The sequence below is a fragment of the Haliotis rubra genome, unplaced genomic scaffold (genome assembly GCF_003918875.1).
Source record: "Haliotis rubra isolate DU_JTF1 unplaced genomic scaffold, ASM391887v1 Scf669, whole genome shotgun sequence".
NCBI lineage: Eukaryota > Metazoa > Mollusca > Gastropoda > Lepetellida > Haliotidae > Haliotis > Haliotis rubra.
The window spans coordinates 150809-171371 of record NW_025767378.1 but is presented as its reverse complement, the minus strand read 5'-3'; the positions used below and the strand labels follow the sequence as shown (position 1 = coordinate 171371).

Genomic DNA, 20563 nt, shown 5'->3' with positions numbered 1-20563 from the left:
TAATTTTATTACCTCCCTTTGCTGGCTCCGTATTCTCATAGTAGCCAATCAGTAAAGGTGTTACACCTGAGCTTGCAGTGTCAAGAAAGATGGTGGCCGCTGCTGCGGAGGTTTGATCGCTTTTAGGGGAAAAAACACAGATATTAGCTGCTTTACCTGTATTAGCTGTTGTATACTACTCACACTTTGCCAAGGATCACAAAAATTCAAAACTTTACTTAAACGTATATTCATAATTTGAAATTGTATCCATTTAAAACTGGATTAATAATAGTATGGTAACCCTTCTTTAGGCAAACAGCCACTTTAATCTAACCTTATGCACTTGAAACATGAGTAACCATAAAAATGGTTTTCATGGCACCAATCAACCATTTTGCAAATCATGGCAGGGGTCATTGACAAGTACACAACACCTGTCAATAGCAGGTATGGGATCCACAAAAGATGCAATGACATACTGAAACCTAGGATCCATGCTTACAATAAGCTTAGATATTTAAATCCAATTGGACCCCACATCATAGTTTTCTGTTGAATCCATGATATGATCCTTAGCAAAGTGTGAATAGTATATATAATATCTCTAGACTAACGTATATAAGCTGTTATACCTGTAGATATGAGCTGCTTTACCTGTTTTGACTGTTGTATAAATTTTATGCCCAAGTCAGTTGCTATTAGGGCTCCAGATAAGGGCCGTATCAGCATATGTACGGCTAAAAAATATGCATGAAACGGTAGGAAATAATTTAGAAAACGTTGCAGATACGCATCACAGCAATGGTGTACGGTCTCAGAATCATTTACAGACATATTTATCTGAAAAAGTTTATTGTTTATTGACCTGTTTACACAAGAGTAGCAATGTTGTGGTGCATATATGAAACGAAATACAAGATTACTGATACTGCATTAAATTCCATTCAGTACTCGAAATGTACTCTTAAGGTTTTCCAGTTCTCCTATATTACAAAAATAAGGAGTACGTACTCCTGATGTTGAACAATTATCTGGAGCCCTGGCTATATCTAGTTACATATCTGCTGCTGTTACAGAACGGAGGGTTCAGCACAAGCCAGGTATGCAGAGTGTTCCATGAGGAATGGATTCGGGCTCAAGTTCCTCCACATGTTTTTCAACCTGCCCTTCTTACAGCTGCAGGTAACTGTTGACCCTGCCTTGACCACAGCCTTGACCACAGCCCAAGCAGGATAATGTTTGCCGTGTCAGCATTTCAGCCACTTGTTCAAGCAGATGCCTTAATTAGTGGGAAAACATGCTAGTCCCCTAAGTAGTCCACATGTCTAAGCCTTGTGTCTGTGTGGCCAAGGAGCATCCCATGATCATTTGTTGAAATCCTTTATCAGCCCTGTTTAAGAATGTTGGTTTGTCAGTCCAATACCCATGCTTACTGTGGTAATTGTCAGTATAATGTAATTCTGTTCAAAGCAGTAGTACTGCCAGCTCATTGTAAGGTGCTGTTGAGATTATCTGTATCTCAGCCAATTTCCTGTGTGAACCCTGTGATCCCATATGACACACTGTACTGTAAGTAACACCCAATATGCTGTATGACACCCTATACTATGAGTAATGCCCAATATGCTGTATGATGACACCCTATACTGTGAGTAACACCCAATATGCTGTATGACACCCTATACTATGAGTAATGCCCAATATGCTGTATGACACCCTATACTATGAGTAATGCCCAATATGCTGTATGATGACACCCTATACTGTAAGTAACACCAAATATGCTGTATGACACCCTATACTATGAGTAATGCCCAATATGCTGTATGATGACACCCTATACTGTGAGTAACACCCAATATGCTGTATGACACCCTATACTATGAGTAATGCCCAATATGCTGTATGACACCCTATACTATGAGTAATGCCCAATATGCTGTATGATGACACCCTATACTGTAACACCCAATATGCTGTATAACACCCTATACTGTAACACCCAATATGCTGTATGACACCCTATACTGTGAGTAACACCCAATATGCTGTATGACAACCTGTACTGTCAGTAACACCCAATATGCTGTATGACACCCTATACTGTAAGTAACACCCAATTAATGTATGACACCCTATTATGCGAGTGAAACCCAATATGCTGTATGACACACTGTACTGTAAGTAACACCCAATATGCTGTATGACACCCTATACTGTCATTAACACCCAATATGCTGTATGACACCCTATACTGTAACACCCAATATGCTGTATGACACCCTATACTGTCATTAACACCCAATATGCTGTATGACACCCTATACTGTAACACCCAATATGCTGTATGACACCCTATACTGTCATTAACAGCTGTATGACACCCTATACTGTAACACCCAATATGCTGTATGACACCCTATACTGTCATTAACACCCAATATGCTGTATGACACCCTATACTGTCAGTAACACCCAATATGCTGTATGACACCCTATACTGTCATTAACACCCAATATGCTGTATGACACCCTATACTGTCATTAACACCCAATATGCTGTATGACACCCTATACTGTCAGTAACACCCAATATGCTGTATGACACCCTATACTGTCATTAACACCCAATATGCTGTGCTGTATGACACCCTATACTGTGATTGACACCCAATATGCTGTATGACACCCTATACTGTCAGTAACACCCAATATGCTGTATGACACCCTATACTGTCATTAACACCCAATATGCTGTATGACACCCTATACTGTCATTAACACCCAATATGCTGTATGACACCCTATACTGTCATTAACACCCAATATGCTGTATGACACCCTATACTGTCATTAACACCCAATATGCTGTATGACACCCTATACTGTCATTAACACCCAATATGCTGTATGACACCCTATACTGTGATTGACACCCAATATGCTGTATGACACCCTATACTGTCAGTAACACCCAATATGCTGTATGACACCCTATACTGTGAGTCACACCCAATATACTGTATGACACCCTGTACTGTGAGTGACACCCAATATGCTGTATGACACCCTGTATGACACCCTATGTGAGTGACACCCAATATGCTGTATGACACCCTATACTGTCAGTAACACCCAATATACTGTATGACACCCTATATTGTAAGTAATGCCCAATATACTGTATGACACCCTATACTGTGAGTCACACCCAATATGCTGTATGACACCCTATACTGTGAGTGACACTCAATATGCTGTATGACACCCTATACTGTCAGTAACACCCAATATGCTGTATGACACCTTATACTGTAAGTAACACCCAATATGCTGTATGACACCCTATACTGTCAGTGACACCCAATATGCTGTATGACACCCTATACTGTCAGTGACACCCAATATGCTGTATGACACCCTATACTGTCAGTAACACCCAATATGCTGTATGGCACCCTATACTGTAACACCCAATATGCTGTATGACACCCTTTACTGTAACACCCAATATGCTGTATGACACCCTATACTGTGAGTCACACCCAATATGCTGTATGACACCCTATACTGTAACACCCAATATGCTGTTTGACACCCTATACTGTAACACCCAATATGCTGTATGACACCCTATACTGTAACACCCAATATACTGTATGACACCCTATACTGTAAGTAACACCCAATATGCTGTATGACACCCTATACTGTGAGTGACACCCAATATGCTGTATGACACCCTATACTGTGAGTGACACCCAATATGCTGTGTGACACCCTGTGTTCTCTATGCCATGTATAACACCTAGTGTTCTGAATGACACCCTGTTCTGTGTATGACAACCTGTGTTCTGTGTGACACCCTGTGTTCTGTATGACACCCTATGTTCTGTATGACATCCTGTGTTCTGCATGACACGCTATGTTCTGTATTACACCGTTCTGTATGACACCCTGTGTTCTGTGTGCCACCCAGTGTTCTGTATGACAACCTTCATTCTGTATGACACCCAATGTTCTGTATTACACCTTTTATTCTGTACCACAACCTGTATTCTGTACAACACTCTGTGTTCTGTATAACACCCTGTGTTCAGTATAACACCCTGTGTTCAGTAGACCGCCTCCGTGGTGTAGTGGTTAGAGCCTCCGCCCGGAGCGCGGAAGGTCGCGGGTTCGATCCCCGACCGCGTCATACCAACAAACGATAAAATATGGTACTTGTTGGTCCCTGCCTGGCTCTCGGCATTAATGGGTACATCAAGGACTGGTCGGCTCGGAGTCAGTATAATGTGTCTGAGTGGGGTATTCATGCTTCACTGCGGCATGGTATCTCAGTGGGCTAGCACTATAAAACCAGCTTTCGTCTGGGCTAGTATAAGCAGCCACACATACACATACACACGCATGCACGTCGTCATATGAGCGAAATATTCTCCAGCTCGACGTTAAACCCAATTTCACCTCACCTGTGTTCAGTATGACACCCTGTTCTGTTTTGTATGACACCCTGTGTTCTGTATGACAACCTGTATTTTGTGTAACACCTTTTGTTCTGTATGACACCTTGTTCTGTTCTGTATGATATCCTGTTCTGTTCTGTATGACACACTGTATTCTGTATGACACCCTTATTCTGTGTAACACCTAGTGTTCTGTATAACACCCTGTTCTGTTCTGTATGATATCCTGTTCTGTTCTGTATGACACACTATATATCTGTATGACACCCTGTGTTCTGTATGACACCCTGTATTCTGTGTAACACCTAGTGTTTTGTATAACACCCTGTTCTGTTCTGTTCTGTATGATATCCTGTTCTGTTCTGTATGACACCCTATAATATCTGTGTTGTAATATCTAAGTCACCCTGTATATCTGTATGACACCCTGCATTCTATATGACACCCTGTGTTCTTTGTAACGTTGTGTGTTATGTGATGTAGAGGGAGACGCTTCTGAAGCAGCTGGAGACCAACACACAGGACATGCTGTCCACAGTAGCCGAGCTGGACATCCATGACGACTCAGAGGAGCAGAACTATGACATGTAAGTCGTGTATACCCACACAAGTCAAGACACACAACTCATGTGAGTGAAAACATAACATGTATATGAGTCAGCCCACACTCAAAGTTGCCTACTTATCTAATATTGGTGCTTTTTATACAAAGAGGCTAATGAGTTTGAGTTCAGACAAAGTTAACAAACTGTACCTCACTAAAAATACACTGAAACAAGAAGCTTTTTCTTTCAGAACATTTGTTAATTTGTCTACAGTGAATATAGATGGGCTATTGCATCCATATCACATTCTTGTAAACTGGACACAGCAAGACACATGGAGACAAAGGACCATGTTCAACAAGAACAGACACACAACCAATATTCACCGACATCATACATGTATATCCTGTAAACTTACTGTGACATTATTTAATGTGTATGATGATTTCTCCCAGTTTCCTGGAGAATCTGACCCAGAAGAGAAGGAAACAAGCAGAGCAGCAGGCAGAGAAAGCCTTGTCCGATTCGCATCTAAAGCAAGACGAGTCAGGGGTCATTCGGTCAGCCGATGACCAGTCCATTCCCAACAATACCCCACCCACCTCTACTGGTGAGTTGCATGATAAGGTAGTACAGCCCTTGGTCACTGTTGAAGCTAGAGTTAGATTCCACCATCTACTGTGATGACCTGGGCAGTTTGATCATATACTAAGTTAACCTGACCTTTAACGTTTGATCTTATACTACTACTTTATTACTAGGCCCTGGACAGTTTGATCATATACTACTACTTTATTACTACAGGAGATCTACAGTGAGTGTTTGATTTTTAGAAGTAGATTTAAGGAGAAAATATTTTCCAGAAAGTACGTCAATTCTCAGATCATGAGGTAATCACCATCTCCTTTGGCATATTGATGTGAATTTGATCAATCTTCAGCAACCTTGCTTTCTAGTCTAGCCCTTTAATTCGAATGGAACACATCTATGACTCTCCTTCCCATTTTCTGAGAATTAAACAATGACCTGTTTGTGTGATGTGTGATTCATCAGTGACAACCTTGTTGTTTTGTGAGAGTAAACAGTAGCCTGCATCAGTGACAGCCTTGTTGTTGTTTTGTGAGAGTAAACAGTAGCCTGCATCAGTGACAGCCTTGTTGTTGTTTTGTGAGAGTAAACAGTAGCCCGCATCAGTGACAGCCTTGTTGTTGTTTTGTGAGTTGCCTTCAGTGTTGTTGTTGTTTTGTGACAGTAGCCATCAGTGACAGCCTTGTTGTTGTTTTGTGAGTAAACAGTAGCCTTGTTGTTGTTTTGTGAGAGTAAACATAGCATCAGTGACAGCCTTGTTGTTGTTTTGTGAGAGTAAACAGTAGCCCGCATCAGTGACAGCCTTGTTGTTGTTTTGTGAGAGTAAACAGTAGCCCGCATCAGTGACAGCCTTGTTGTTGTTTTGTGAGAGTAAACAGTAGCCCGCATCAGTGACAGCCTTGTTGTTGTTTTGTGAGAGTAAACAGTAGCCCATCAGTGACAGCCTTGTTGTTGTTTTGTGAGAGTAAACAGTAGCCCGCATCAGTGACAGCCTTGTTGTTGTTTTGTGAGAGTAAAAACAGTAGCCGCATCAGTGCCTGCATCAGCCTTTGTTGTTTTGTTTTGAGAGTAAACAGTAGCCTGCATCAGTGACAGCCTTGTTGTTGTTTTGTGAGAGTAAACAGTAGCCCGCATCAGTGACAGCCTTGTTATTTTGTGAGAGTAAACAGTTTTGTGACAGCCGTGTTATTGTTTTGTGAGAGTAAACAGTAGCCTGCATCAGTGACAGCCTTGTTGTTGTTTGTGAGAGTAAACAGTAGCCTGCATCAGTGACAGCCTTGTTGTTGTTTTGTGAGAGTAAACAGTAGCCTGCATCAGTGACAGCCTTGTTGTTGTTTTGTGAGAGTAAACAGTAGCCCGCATCAGTGACAGCCTTGTTGTTGTTTTGTGAGAGTAAACAGTAGCCCGCATCAGTGCCAGCCTTGTTGTTTTGTGAGAGTAAACAGTAGCCTGCATCAGTGACAGCCTTGTTGTTTTGTGAGAGTAAACAGTAGCCCGCATCAGTGCCAGTTGTTTTGTGAGTGAGTAAACAGTAGCCCGCATCGAAGTGACAGCCTTGTTGTTGTTTTGTGAGAGTAAACAGTAGCCCGCATCAGTGACAGCCTTGTTGTTAGCCCGCATTGACAGCCTTGTGAGAGTAAACAGTAGCCCATCATCAGTGAGAGTAAACAGTAGCCCGCATCAGTGACAGCCTTGTTGTTTTTGTGAGAGTAAACAGTAGCCTGCATCAGTGACAGCCTTGTTGTTGTTTTGAGAGTAAACAGCCTTGTTGTTTTGTGAGAGTAAACAGTAGCCTGCATCAGTGACAGCCGTGTTATTGTTTTGTGAGAGTAAACAGTAGCCCACATCACTGGCCTTTCTACATAGGTTAGAAGCAAGTCCAGGATCAGAGAAACATGTTGTTTAGAAGATGTTGTGTAACATTGTGTCAATACAAAAGACTTGAATACATGAACATTCTTCAAATTGACATGGAATTTAGGGTCAAAGTATTGATCAATGTTAAGTCAAGTGTACCTTATCTTGCTGATGATGCACCAGTGAGTCTGTTAATCATGCCATTGCTGTTACGACATTGATCTTTTCATAAAAGAAACCAACTCTGTGTGGAGGCATCAGTGTATCTCAAATATCAAGATTGTTCTTCCACTGATGGGGGAAATTACTGCAAGACGTCTTACTGTTTTACTGTCTCAAACTCACAACCACTACTGTTATGTTTCCTTGCAGTGCCCAGGTCAGTGTCCCAGCCCTCCATGCCCCGTGTCCCATCAACACCCAAGATACCTGATATCCCACCGACCGTCACCCCTGCCACGTCTGCCAGTTCTACTCCAACCACGCCTGTGGCTTCCCCACCACCGGTGGAACAGAAGCAGGGCTTCATGTCCAGGTTGTTCAAGAAGAAGCCAAAGGAACCGCCTGAAGTTACAGAACCCCCACAAGGTGGGCACCTGGAATTACCTCCCATGTTACTTAGCAACTCTAATTTAATAACTGCCTTCTAAGCCTCTGTCATCTTTTTTAACAGATGTGATCTTACATTACAACTCCATCTTACAAGTCTGTTTCGTGAAGGGGTTGACACAGTCTGAGATATGAAAGAGTTATGATTATCGTAAGTCAGCAGTTATATAGCTACTACTTTCCTTAGTCCATGTTCAGATGTGAGAGAGCATTTGTTTTGTAGAATCTAAGACCTGCAAGCCTGCTGAGTCCCTGGTCAAGAGTGTCGAGGACTTTGTGCCAGATGGTGATGGTCTTGACAGTGCATTCCTTGACGACGCCCGAGACCCGTCCAGCACCGTGAAACAGCAGGCTGAAGGGGATTCTGACAGGTGAGTGTTAATAGTCACGTGCTGATATGAAAACTTCTGATTCCTGCTGTTGTACTGATGGCAGACAAGGATGACTCCCTCCTAATCTGATGCTTGTAAGTCTAACAATGAAGCAGTATTGAATGGAACAGAGCATTTTAAAGGGTGGACTGGAAATGAGCTCCAGACCGTTGCCAATTGCCTCCCTTTGGTTATGGTTATTCATCACATATTCTGTCAGTTTTCTTCAGTTCGTATTTGCGGCAAAATTTATACAATTGAGCATTGGATTAGATTTATACCTCCTAAATGCTACAGGTCTTGGAGAACTACTGTCATTGGATTTTCATTAATCCTTGCACAATTTCCTTGTCACAGACTAGTTGACTAGCATGTATTTTGAAACCACCTTCTCCTGCCTCCCTATCTTCCTCTCTGTCTGTTGTGCGGGTTCGAATCCCCATGGGTACAATGTGAAGCCCATTTCTGGTGTCCCCTGCCGTGATGTTGCTGGAATATTGCTAAAAGCGGCGTAAAACCAAACTCAGTCAGTCAATCCTCTGTCTGTTGTAGCGATGATGATGTCAACAACCCAATGGTGGCAGGTTTCCAGGATGACCTTGACTCCGAAGACGAGCGCCCCATCAGTCAGGCAGAGACATCTGCTGTATCAAGGGTCAAGGACATTGATTTGACCAGCGAGGAGGAGGAGGAACATGTGGACATTCCAGAGTCGCAAGGACCGGTCATTTCCCAGGACTTGGACATATCCAGCGATGAAGCAGCAGTGGTGACAACAAGCTCCACCAAGCCAGCATCAGTCAGAGTAACACCCTCAGTCAAAGTGGCAGCTGTGGACGTGAGTGTGTCAGAGTCGGAGAGTGATGATGGGGGAAGGAAAGACACCCACGGGGATGAATTGGGGGGTAGTAAGGAGAGAGATGGGGTACCGATGTATGGTGACAAGGATGAGCCCAGTAATGGCCAGGGGGGCGCTATGCCGACACCAGCTGCTGACACCAGTATAGAGGATGACGTGGAGGACAGTGCTGGTATCGATGTTCCGGAGGAGGACTTCAGTAACTGGCTGGACCAACTCGAGGAGAAGGTGAGATGTTATACTCTCTTGTCATATAAATAGCAGGGGGACGCAGGTTGCTATTGTGTAAATATGTACTCAGTATTGCTAGACACATGCACTCCTTTAAAGAGGCGTGTTGTATTCTTGTATTCACTTTGGAGCATTGTGTTTTTTCTCTCTCTAGTCCACAACGGTTGTCATGAGAAACAAGTCCTCAAAACCCCGACAGAAGAAGCTGTCCACAGAGAGTGAGGAAGACTATAGAATCAGTAAGTACCTTGTTACAGTCAGAACCACTCTGATATTTCTCCCCCATAATCATTAACCAAGAGCCATCTACATTGTGGATCTATTTTCATTCCCAAACAATAAGAAATACAATGTGGCACTATTGTCCCAAGAAAAAGTAAAATTAACCTCTAAAATTATGACTCGTTTTTACTAGAAACGGTCAGCTCTGATGTGGAGGAAGCAGAAACGAGTGTGGTGAAGAAGAAGAAAAAGAAGAAGAAGTCTGAGGATAAGGTGGGTAGGACTGGTCTCCATTAGTGTGAACCCTTTCCCTGCTTGTAGACATGTACCTGGATGTATCTGACATAAGGATTGGTCCTATACATGAAGTAGTGTGTGATAGGGATTGGTCCTAGACATGAAGTAGTGTGTGATAGGGATTGGTCCTAGACATGAAGTAGTGTGTGAAGTTGGTCCTAGATAGGGATTGGTCCTAGACATGAAGTAGTGTGTGATAGGGATTGGTCCTATACATGAAGTAGTGTGTGATAGGGATTGGTCCTAGACATGAAGTAGTGTGTGATAGGGATTGGTCCTAGACATGAAGTAGTGTGTGATAGGGATTGGTCCTAGATACGAAGTAGTGTGTGATAGGGATTGGTCCCAATATAGACATGAAGTAGTGTGTGATAGGGATTGGTCCTAGACATGTGTGTGATAGGGATTGGTCCTAGACATGCAGTGTGTGATAGGGATTGGTCCTATACATGAAGTAGTGTGTGATAGGGATTGGTCCTATACATGAAGTAGTGTGTGATAGGGATTGGTCCTAGACATGAAGTAGTGTGTGATAGGGATTGGTCCTAGATACATGAAGTAGTGTGTGATAGGGATTGGTCCTAGACATGAAGTAGTGTGTGATAGGGATTGGTCCTATACAGGAAGTAGTGTGTGATAGGGATTGGTCCTTGATACGAATTAGTGTCTGATAGGGATTGGTCCTATACATGAAGTAGTGTGTGATAGGGATTGGTCCTAGATACGAAGTAGTGTGTGATAGGGTTGGTCCTAGATACGAAGTAGTGTGTGATAGGGATTGGTCTTATAATGAAGAAGTGTGTGATAGATATTGGTCCTAGATACGAAGCAGTGTGTGATAGGGATTGGTCCTAGATACGAAGTAGTGTGTGATAGGGATTGGTCCTATACATGAAGAAGTGTGTGATAGGGATTGGTCCTAGACATGAAGCAGTGTGTGATAGGGATTGGTCCTAGATACGAAGTAGTGTGTGATAGGGATTGGTCCTATACATGAAGTAGTGTGTGATAGGGATTGGTCCTATACAGGAAGTAGTGTGTGATAGGGATTGGTCCTAGATACGAATTAGTGTCTGATAGGGATTGGTCCTATACATGAAGTAGTGTGTGATAGGGATTGGTCCTAGATACGAATTAGTGTGTGATAGGGATTGGTCCTATACATGAAGAAGTGTGTGATAGGGATTGGTCCTATAATGAAGTTGTTTGTGATAGGGATTGGTCGTATAATGAAGTAGTGTGTGATAGGGATTGGTCCTATAATGAAGTAGTGTGTGATAGGGATTGGTCCTAGACATGAAGTAGTGTGTGATAGGGATTGGTCCTAGATACATGAAGTAGTGTGTGATAGGGATTGGTCCTAGATACGAAGTAGTGTGTAATAGGGTCCTAGATTTGATGGAGACTGACTCTTGTCCAGATTGTATCAAGAAGTGTCAGTACATGGAAGTCATACCAATGCTTGACTGAATTGTTGCAGGAGGAGGAGAAGTCTCAGAAGAAGACAAAGAAAAAGAAGGAGAAGGATGGAGATGGAGAGAAGAAATCAGTAAAGAAGGACAAAAAGAAGAAGAAGAAGAAAAAAGAAGATGATGATGTGGATGTTGATGACCAGCAAGACAAAGATGACTTGGAAGCATTCCTTGGGGAACCAGAAACAGGCAGGGCGGCAGGGGGGGACTACCAGTCATTATAGCACAGGGTGGGCCTAGTGCAGGAAATCAGAGATGCAAACGTTGGGAAGCAGTGCAGAGCATGTTATCCACAGGAACTGAATATGATACAGGGTTTTCATATCACACGGCAAGTACTATGAGTGTAAAGGACATGGGCAACGATGATGGGTGTTGTGTGTTCTCAGCACAGCTAAGGAGGAAGAATTATGATAGTTTCTGAAACTTGAAGAGTAAAGGCTTGTGACTGGGAGAGACCTTGAAGTTTGTATGACACAAAATAAAAGAATGAGATCAGGTGCAGGTCCAAGTAGCTTGTTACTACACAGTTGCTGACTGAAGCCTGACTAAGGTTTGATTGTTTGTAACCCCTCAACCAGCGATTGAGGCTGGATGGTGTGCAAGTGTTATGTAATGGTTCTGTGGTATGACTACATCAGATTACGGCTGTTTGACATCTGTGTCAGATCGAGAGCTGTTGGTATGTTTGTATGACACTGACCCCATGGTGTGCCAATGTGAGAATGAGATGACATATGCCACTGTAAGTGTCAGAATCTGGTATCTGACAACCAGACTACTTTTATGTATGTGAAGAATTCTGAGCCACACAACTATTGGGGAAAGTCTGCTGAAGTGTTAATGTATTGAATGATCTGTTTTGGGGTCTGCCTTCTGATCTAACTAACTACAACAATTACAGACCGATGTGTCCCACATTGTGTCATGTGTCTACATAGCTTCCTGTTACAGTCCCCGGGCTTCCATTGGTGGCCACTGTAACACTGATGTTGTCATTGCAAGTCTGTGTGTGGGTACAGTCTGTCCTTATGTGGAAACTTCTCAAACTGTCAGCGAAATATAATTCATTCTTCATGTTTGTGCCTGTAACAGTGAGTACATCCTTCACCAAGGCAGCGTTGTAAGGACATGATGAATGTCTGGCGAAGGGTACTCAGATCATCATCATCACAACAGTCAGTCTTCACTCACTCAGAAACCTTCAACCCCCACAACTGGTCAAAGAACTGGTTTAGTGGTGTTTTAGATTCCAGTTTTAGAGAAGTCTTAGTTGTGACAATGTGATTCTGATAATTTTAGGCTGTTGTCATTTTAAGTGCAATATGATATGTATGTGGTGTTTGAAATTGTTTTTGCCATGGACACTTTGTCTCTAAATTGAACGTATAAGAATTAGGTTTCTAAAATTAACCGAACTTCTTTCTCTTTTTATTGCACAGGATGTCACCTCAAACTGAATGTGGCGTTTCCCCAAGTATCAGGTTGTCTCCCCTGATTGTATGGGTTGTCTCCCCACAGTGTATGGGTTGTCTCCCCTCAGTGTATGGGTTGTCTCCCCTCAGTGTATGGGTTGTCTCCCCTCAGTGTATGGGTTGTCTCCCCTCAGTGTGTTGGTTGCCTCCCTTGAGTGTTTGGGTTGTCTCCCTGATTGTATAGATTGCCCCTCCTGGTTGTATGGATTGTCTTCCCTGGTTGTATAGGTTGTCTCCCTGATTGTAGATGTGTCCTCCCCTGAGTATAGGCTGTCTCCCATGATTGTGCGTTAACCGGAGTGTGACCAGAGGGTTTAAGTAGATGTGTTCGTATGCGTTATGCTGTAATTAATCAGGATATATAACACCCTTAGTCAAAAGTGTATTCTGTTTCATTTGTAGCCATGACAACTGGAGTGAGGATAATACAAAGTTTGTGTACAGAAATGAGACAGCGTGAAATTGGGTCCAATAAGACGTTTTTATTGGATCAGTGATTGATAATGGGGAAAAGTGTAGGCGTAGATGTGTAGCAAGAGACACAGCAGGTTTGTAGTGGCTGAGCCAGTGCAGGTAAATTATTCTCAATATGCAGCCAGAACTGAGTTGCCTTGGTTTGATTTATAGCATCAACCACCAGCATTAAAGGAAATATATTTCAGCTGCTTATAACCATGGTTGCCTGACTGATCTAGTAATTCACCTGCAACCCTACTTTTTGTTAAATCTGTAACTAGCTGTCAAGGAACATATTATATTATATACAATTGTTATATTTTATACCTGCCAACAGACCGTTCAAACCTGTTACTTGAAGCTCTGCGAGGGCTGTACTGTTGTCCACCTAAAGAAGCTGCCAGTATGTCCATTTCTGTGTCAACTACTCACCTTCTTATCTTATTTGTAATCATGGAATATCATCAGGTTCAGTGATATGTATGTTTTTGCCTAATTTGAGAACTTAGTTAACATGACAACATAGCCTGCTGTTTATAACTCATCAATGTAACCAGAAGCACCTGGAGAGACAGATCAGTCATCCTCCCAAATGCTTGGTCACATTACAGTGGCCATTTGTGACGAAGAGTCGCAATGACCTGATCGACCTAACCCTGACACCTTGAGGTCTTCCTATCTTGCAGTGAGTCAAGATGTAGTCCAGAATGAATTTGTGTGGATTTGGAAGTTTATTTTTGTGTAGTTTTAGGGTAGTATTTAACCAGTGATTTGGAATATGGAGACCTGTATGTGTGTGATATCTGTACAAAGGATACAATCTAAGACACCACGGTTCTGGGTCAGCAGTAGGTAGCAGCAGATTGTACCAGATTGTATCACAGTTGGTGCTGTCAGGTCATACACTGTTGCCCTTTGGTATTACCAACGTGTACAGGTCGAGGTCCTCATGTCCAGACATCCTGTCGCGGTACTTCATTGTGTAGTGTTGCCTCCCTATGTGCATGCTATAACCCAGTGATCATCTGTTCAGATTCCCAGACATCCTGTCGCGGTACTTCATTGTGTAGTGTTGCCTCCCTATGTGCATGCTATAACCCAGTGATCATCTGTTCAGATTCCCAGACACCCTGACGAGGTACTTCATTGTGTAGTGTTGCCTCCCTATGTGCATGCTATAACCCAGTGATCATCTGTTCAGATTCCCAGACACCCTGTCGCGGTACTTCATTGTGTAGTGTTGCCTCCCTATGTGCATGCTATAACCCAGTGATCATCTGTTCAGATTCCCAGACATCCTGTCGCGGTACTTCATTGTGTAGTGTTGCCTCCCTATGTGCATGCTATAACCCAGTGATCATCTGTTCAGATTCCCAGACATCCTGACACGGTACTTCATTGTGTAGTGTTGCCTCCCTATGTGCATGCTATAACCCAGTGATCATCTGTTCAGATTCCCAGACATACTGGTGATGTTTCTAGGTTTGACATCTTGGCAAACGTCTGATACCTGCTGCAATAATGGCTGACGCCTACATTACATAGTCCTCTGTCAGATAAGTGCAGTACTGCTTAAAGCAACATTAAACAAGACTCAAGTCAACACATCCCTTTGGCCTGTGTGGACACTGGGCATTGTAGAAGCATGAATGTCTGTGTAAAACCTAGTCATTACACCACAGGATGTCAGAATGTTTTGCAGGATTGCCTGGTCCACTGATTGTACAGTTCAAATTCCTGATATACCCTTCTCTGTCAACATCATACTGGAGCTTGCATTTGTCATTAGCATGGTTTGTGAAGGTGTCACTTGAGGCTTTGTATTTTGAATCACAGGAATGTTAAAATCTCACTAGTTATGTTTCACATTGAATGTAAAGGGCATTGTTAATGTAATCCTCAGCATCATCTGGCCACATCAACTGGTACATGTATGCTTACCAGAACCAGCCTGAATATGATGTCTATATGTGACACCTTCACCATCCTGACTCCATCTTCTAGCAGAACCTCTGCTTTCTGTCACCAGATTCTGCTCCATGTAGCAGCCATTAGAGCTGTGACGATATATCGTAGTATCGATAATCGTGATACTTTATCTGACAATAAATATATCGATACGTTTTTTCATATTGTGATATGTATCGTTGACCTTAAAATTGTTAATTTTCATTAGATATTAATGGTTATGTCAAAATTTCTTGCTATTAAGATATATTTTTTAAAGAAAATAACTAAAGAAAGCATATCGCGATATGCATCGAATCAAATCGCATTGTTTCAAGATATCGCGATACGTATCGTATCGTGAAATTTCTGTATCGTCACACCTCTAGAAGCCAGGATTGATGCCCATGTCTATAGGGTGTACTTTGCCAGTCAGCCTAGTGTTGTGGATGTGGTGTATTAACTCTCTCGCCTGGTGTTGTTGCAGTAAACACATGTCTGTTGTAGATGGTCTGAAGGTGGATGATGTCACTGGTGTGTGAGGTTTGTTGACGATTCTGTACTGTATATACTGTTGCCAGGTAACATGTCAGATTGTGAATAAAAGTGTAATATATTTGTCTCAAATAAAATTCCCTGCCAAGATAAAGTTGACTCAGGTTTGTTTCTAAATGCACTGCATCAGTGGTAGAAAGGTGAACATACAAGATCGTAAAACAAACCAAGCATGTGGAACTTGTCAAATACCATCAGTATGATGCACCATGTCAAAATCTAACACAAGCATGTAAAACTTGTCAAAGTCAAACAATGTTTATTGTATTTGAGGCCTCTGGCCCATATACAGTGGAAACCTGATAAGTAAAATTTCAAGGGACTCAACAAAATTGTTTACTTATCAGGTATTTTACTTATCCAAACTTATCAAAACCTGCAAATGACAACCTTATGCATGTATATGTATACAGCAGAATAACAGACAACATTTGTGAGTACAGTTGTCCGTGAATTGTCAACTGCATGATGCCAGCGAGCTGTAAGTAGGATGTTTGTTTAGCTGGAGACTGACAGGTGCCCCTCATGTCGGATTATGTGGTGATTGCTAATTTAGTTTTCCGGTCTCTTTTGTTAAGTAATTTACTTCCAGGGACCACGAGAAGACGTTTAGTTAAGCAGTATTGTTTACTTATCCAAGTTTAGTTAACCAGACTCTAATAGTGATAATTAATGAAGAAATTTGCCGGGACCAAAGAAAGTGTTTACTTATCAGGTCTGTTTAGTTAAGTGGTCTTTACTTAGGAGGTTTCAACTGTACATTGAAATTGGTCTACTCCCGTTTGTGAGAACTCCCAATTGTGAGACTCCCAGTTATGAGACAGTGGAGTAGGTAATTAACAAAGAAAACACACCATACTCCCCTGCCTGATAGAATGGATTAACCCTAGCTACTTACTGATTTGCTATGTAACTGAATCTTTTGGAGGTAACTTAATGAAACTTTTTAAGATAAACTGATTAACATACTCCAGTAAATGTCCTTAAAAAGTAAACACTTTGATAATGATAATAAATGACTTTCAAACTTCACAATAGTCAATAAAAATGTGTTATCATAATTACATATTCTTCTGAATAAATAAAATATTTAATGAACTATATATTTCTTCTTTGTGAATAAAATCTTTGATAATCTATTTCATTAATCAACTCATCAATGGCTGATCCCACTTTCATTGTGGGGATGTGGAAACACCACCTATGTGCACTGAACCATTAATTAATGTGTCTCACAACTAGGAGTTCTCACAAATGGGAGGACACCTTGAAATTACCTGCATTATATACAATCACATACAGCTTGATTACACAGATAATATTATCAGAGTATCAAGCTTAAACATTGCATTATAAATGTATTGTGATAGTTTTAAGTTGATGCAGTTGTCAGTAGTAGACACGAATCGTTTAAATGCCACAGGAGGTGACTTGGAGAGGTAATATGTTGTTTAATAGTTTATGTAAATCTATGCAAGATGGACAGACAAATGTACAATTAATTTCGTTTTCAGTAGATAATTTACACAATGGGCAATTTCTTCTATATCTGTTGATGGAGATACATCTTCCTTCATTAATCATTAAGTTTGATAGGCCTAATCTAAATCGTATTTATTAGTTTTTTAACTTTTTGGATGGTAACTGTGATAGTACTTTTCGGGTTGGAGTAAGGTTTTAAACATTCTATAGGAATCGTATGGTGAGTTATTTTCTAATGCTGAATGCCAATCTTGATCAAATATACTGATAGCTGTTTCTCGAAATTGATAAAACGATAAAGATGCCTATTGCCAGCTGACTGGTTTAGCTATACCAAACCATAACCATGAGAAATAAGAGATTTCTTACATAAGCTGCCCATTTTACTTGACCCAAATCATCGAGATGAACAAGCATATTGTAAGCCTTTTCGGTAGTCTATTTTCATGCAAGCATATATATATTCAACTAGTATTTTATGCATCTAATATAAGAATTGATATACAAGGGATATCTCCCACAGTCTCCATATACCATACATGTCGGTGTTGAGTGCCCCAAACCCAGAAACTTTTTACACGCCATTAGCTTTACTTTTTCGATACTTTCAAAACGCTGGAATCCCCATATCTGATTCATAGAGTAGGATAGGATGTATTTGTGAATCAAATAGGTTAAAAATACCATCAGTATTAAACACAATGTGTGCATCTAAAACTAGCTAGCCTGTGGAACTTATCAAATACCATCAGTATAATATGCAATGTGTGAATCTGAAACACATACGTGGAACTTGAAAAATAGCCAACAGCATAAAGCCATTGAAAGGCATTTAAAGTGATACCCAAAAAGGACCCCCTCCGTCGTGTAGTGGTTACAGCGTCCGCCCGGAGAGCGGAAGGTCGCGGGTTCGATCCCGGCCGCGTCATACCAAAAGACGTTAAAATGTGGTACTTGTTGGTCCCTGCCTGGCGCTCGGCATTTATGGGTAAAACAAGGACTGGTTGGCTCTGAGTCAGTATACTGTGTCTGAGTGGGATATTTATACTTAACTGCGGCATAGTATCTCAGTGGGCTAGCACTGTAAAACCAGCTGGGCTAGTACAAGCAGCCGCACATACACACGCACGCACGTCGTCATATGAGCGAAATATTCTCAAGTACGACGTTAAACCCCATGTCACCTCACCTCACCTGCTTCTTCGAGATGACCTGATTGAACCCAACTGAACATCCATAAGATGAGCCCGATTGCCGTGACGGACAACGGCAACCGCCGCCTGTACAGCTCCCGCATCTCCACCAGCCACTGACGGATGAATGGGCACGAAAACCTCCATGGTGGAATTCAGCGGCTTCTTCAGTCAATGTACCCGTGAAGGTCTATAGAATAGAATATTGATCTTCAGTAACCCATGCTTGTCGTAAGAGGCGACTAATGGGATCGGGTGGTCAGGCTCGCTGACTTGGTTGACACATGTCATCGGTTCCCAATTGCGCAGATCGATGCTCATGCTGTTGATCACTGGATTGTCTGGTCCAGACTCGATTATTTACAAACCGCCGCCATATAACTCACTCACTCACTCACACACACACACTCACACTTACTCGCCAGTCAATGTAAAACTATGATGCAGGCCAATGATTGACCACGTACTGACGACGCCGTATGACGTCTCCGTCATACAAATGTAAATAATAGTAATTGACCTTTAAATAGACCTCCGTTATACATATGTAAAAATAATCTGGTCTAGACCTCCGTCATACAGACGTAAATAATAAGAATTGACCTCCTTTAAATAGATCTCCGTTACACATATTATTATGTAAAAATACCCTGGTATTGACCTCCGTCATATAGATGTAAATAATAGTTACTGACCTCATCTGAATACATGTTTTATGCTTACCGTAGGCCTCCCTAATGAAGATACAATAAACCTACAACAGACCTCCGTCATATAGATGTAAATAATAGTTACTGACCTCATCTGAATACATGTTTTATGCTTACCGTAGGCCTCCCTAATGAAGATACAATAAACCTACAACAGACCTCCGTCATATAGCTTTATGCTTACCGTAGGCCTCCCTAATGAAGATACAATAAACCTACAACAGACCTCCGTCATATAGATGTAAATAATAGTTACTGACCTCATCTGAGTACATGTTTTATGCTTACCGTAGGCCTCCCTAATGAAGATACAATAAACCTACAACAGACCTCCGTTATATAGATGTAAATAATAGTTACTGACCTCATCTGAGTACATGTTTTATGCTTACCGTAGGCCTCCCTAATGAAGATACAATAAACCTACAACAGACCTCCGTCATATAGATGTAAATAATAGTTACTGACCTCATCTGAATACATGTTTTATGCTTACCGTAGGCCTCCCTAATGAAGATACAATAAACCTACAACAGACCTCCGTCATATAGATGTAAATAATAGTTACTGACCTCATCTGAATACATGTTTTATGCTTACCGTAGGCCTCCCTAATGAAGATACAATAAACCTACAACAGACCTCCGTCATATAGATGTAAATAATAGTTACTGACTTCATCTGAATACATGTTTTATGCTTACCGTAGGCCTCCCTAATGAAGATACAATAAACCTACAACAGACCTCCGTCATATAGATGTAAATAATAGTTACTGACCTCATCTGAATACATGTTTTATGCTTACCGTAGGCCTCCCTAATGAAGATACAATAAACCTACAACAGACCTCCGTCATATAGATGTAAATAATAGTTACTGACCTCATCTGAGTACATGTTTTATGCTTACCGTAGGCCTCCCTAATGAAGATGCAATAAACCTACAACAGACCTCCGTCATATAGATGTAAATAATAGTTACTGACCTCATCTGAATACATGTTTTATGCTTACCGTAGGCCTCCCTAATGAAGATACAATAAACCTACAACAGACCTCCGTTATACAGATGTAAAAGTACTCTCTCGGCCTGCGCCATATTGATGCAATAATAACTACTGACCTCATTTACATAGATGTAATAACGCTTCTACACACCTATGTCATGCACGTGTAATGATACTGAGGATCACAAATACGGTAACATTCCGTTGTGAGTGATGTCATTTGACAATAGTATGTTT

General features: G+C 41.5%; 1 protein-coding gene across 1 annotated transcript in view; it reads left to right on the top strand.

Annotated features, from left to right (window-relative positions):
• The window catches only part of LOC124257606 (rab-like protein 6), a 29699-nt gene extending 16212 nt beyond the window's left edge, over positions 1–13487 (top strand). Inside the window, exons 6-14 of the mRNA XM_046691707.1 lie at positions 1059–1164; positions 4932–5035; positions 5449–5603; positions 7811–8026; positions 8271–8418; positions 8971–9505; positions 9663–9747; positions 9924–10003; positions 11508–13487. Of these exons, the coding sequence (XP_046547663.1) occupies positions 1059–1164; positions 4932–5035; positions 5449–5603; positions 7811–8026; positions 8271–8418; positions 8971–9505; positions 9663–9747; positions 9924–10003; positions 11508–11723 (1645 nt within the window). The 3' untranslated portion in view covers positions 11724–13487. The remainder of the gene's footprint in view (positions 1–1058; positions 1165–4931; positions 5036–5448; positions 5604–7810; positions 8027–8270; positions 8419–8970; positions 9506–9662; positions 9748–9923; positions 10004–11507) is intronic.
• The last annotated feature ends 7076 nt before the right edge of the window (positions 13488–20563 follow it).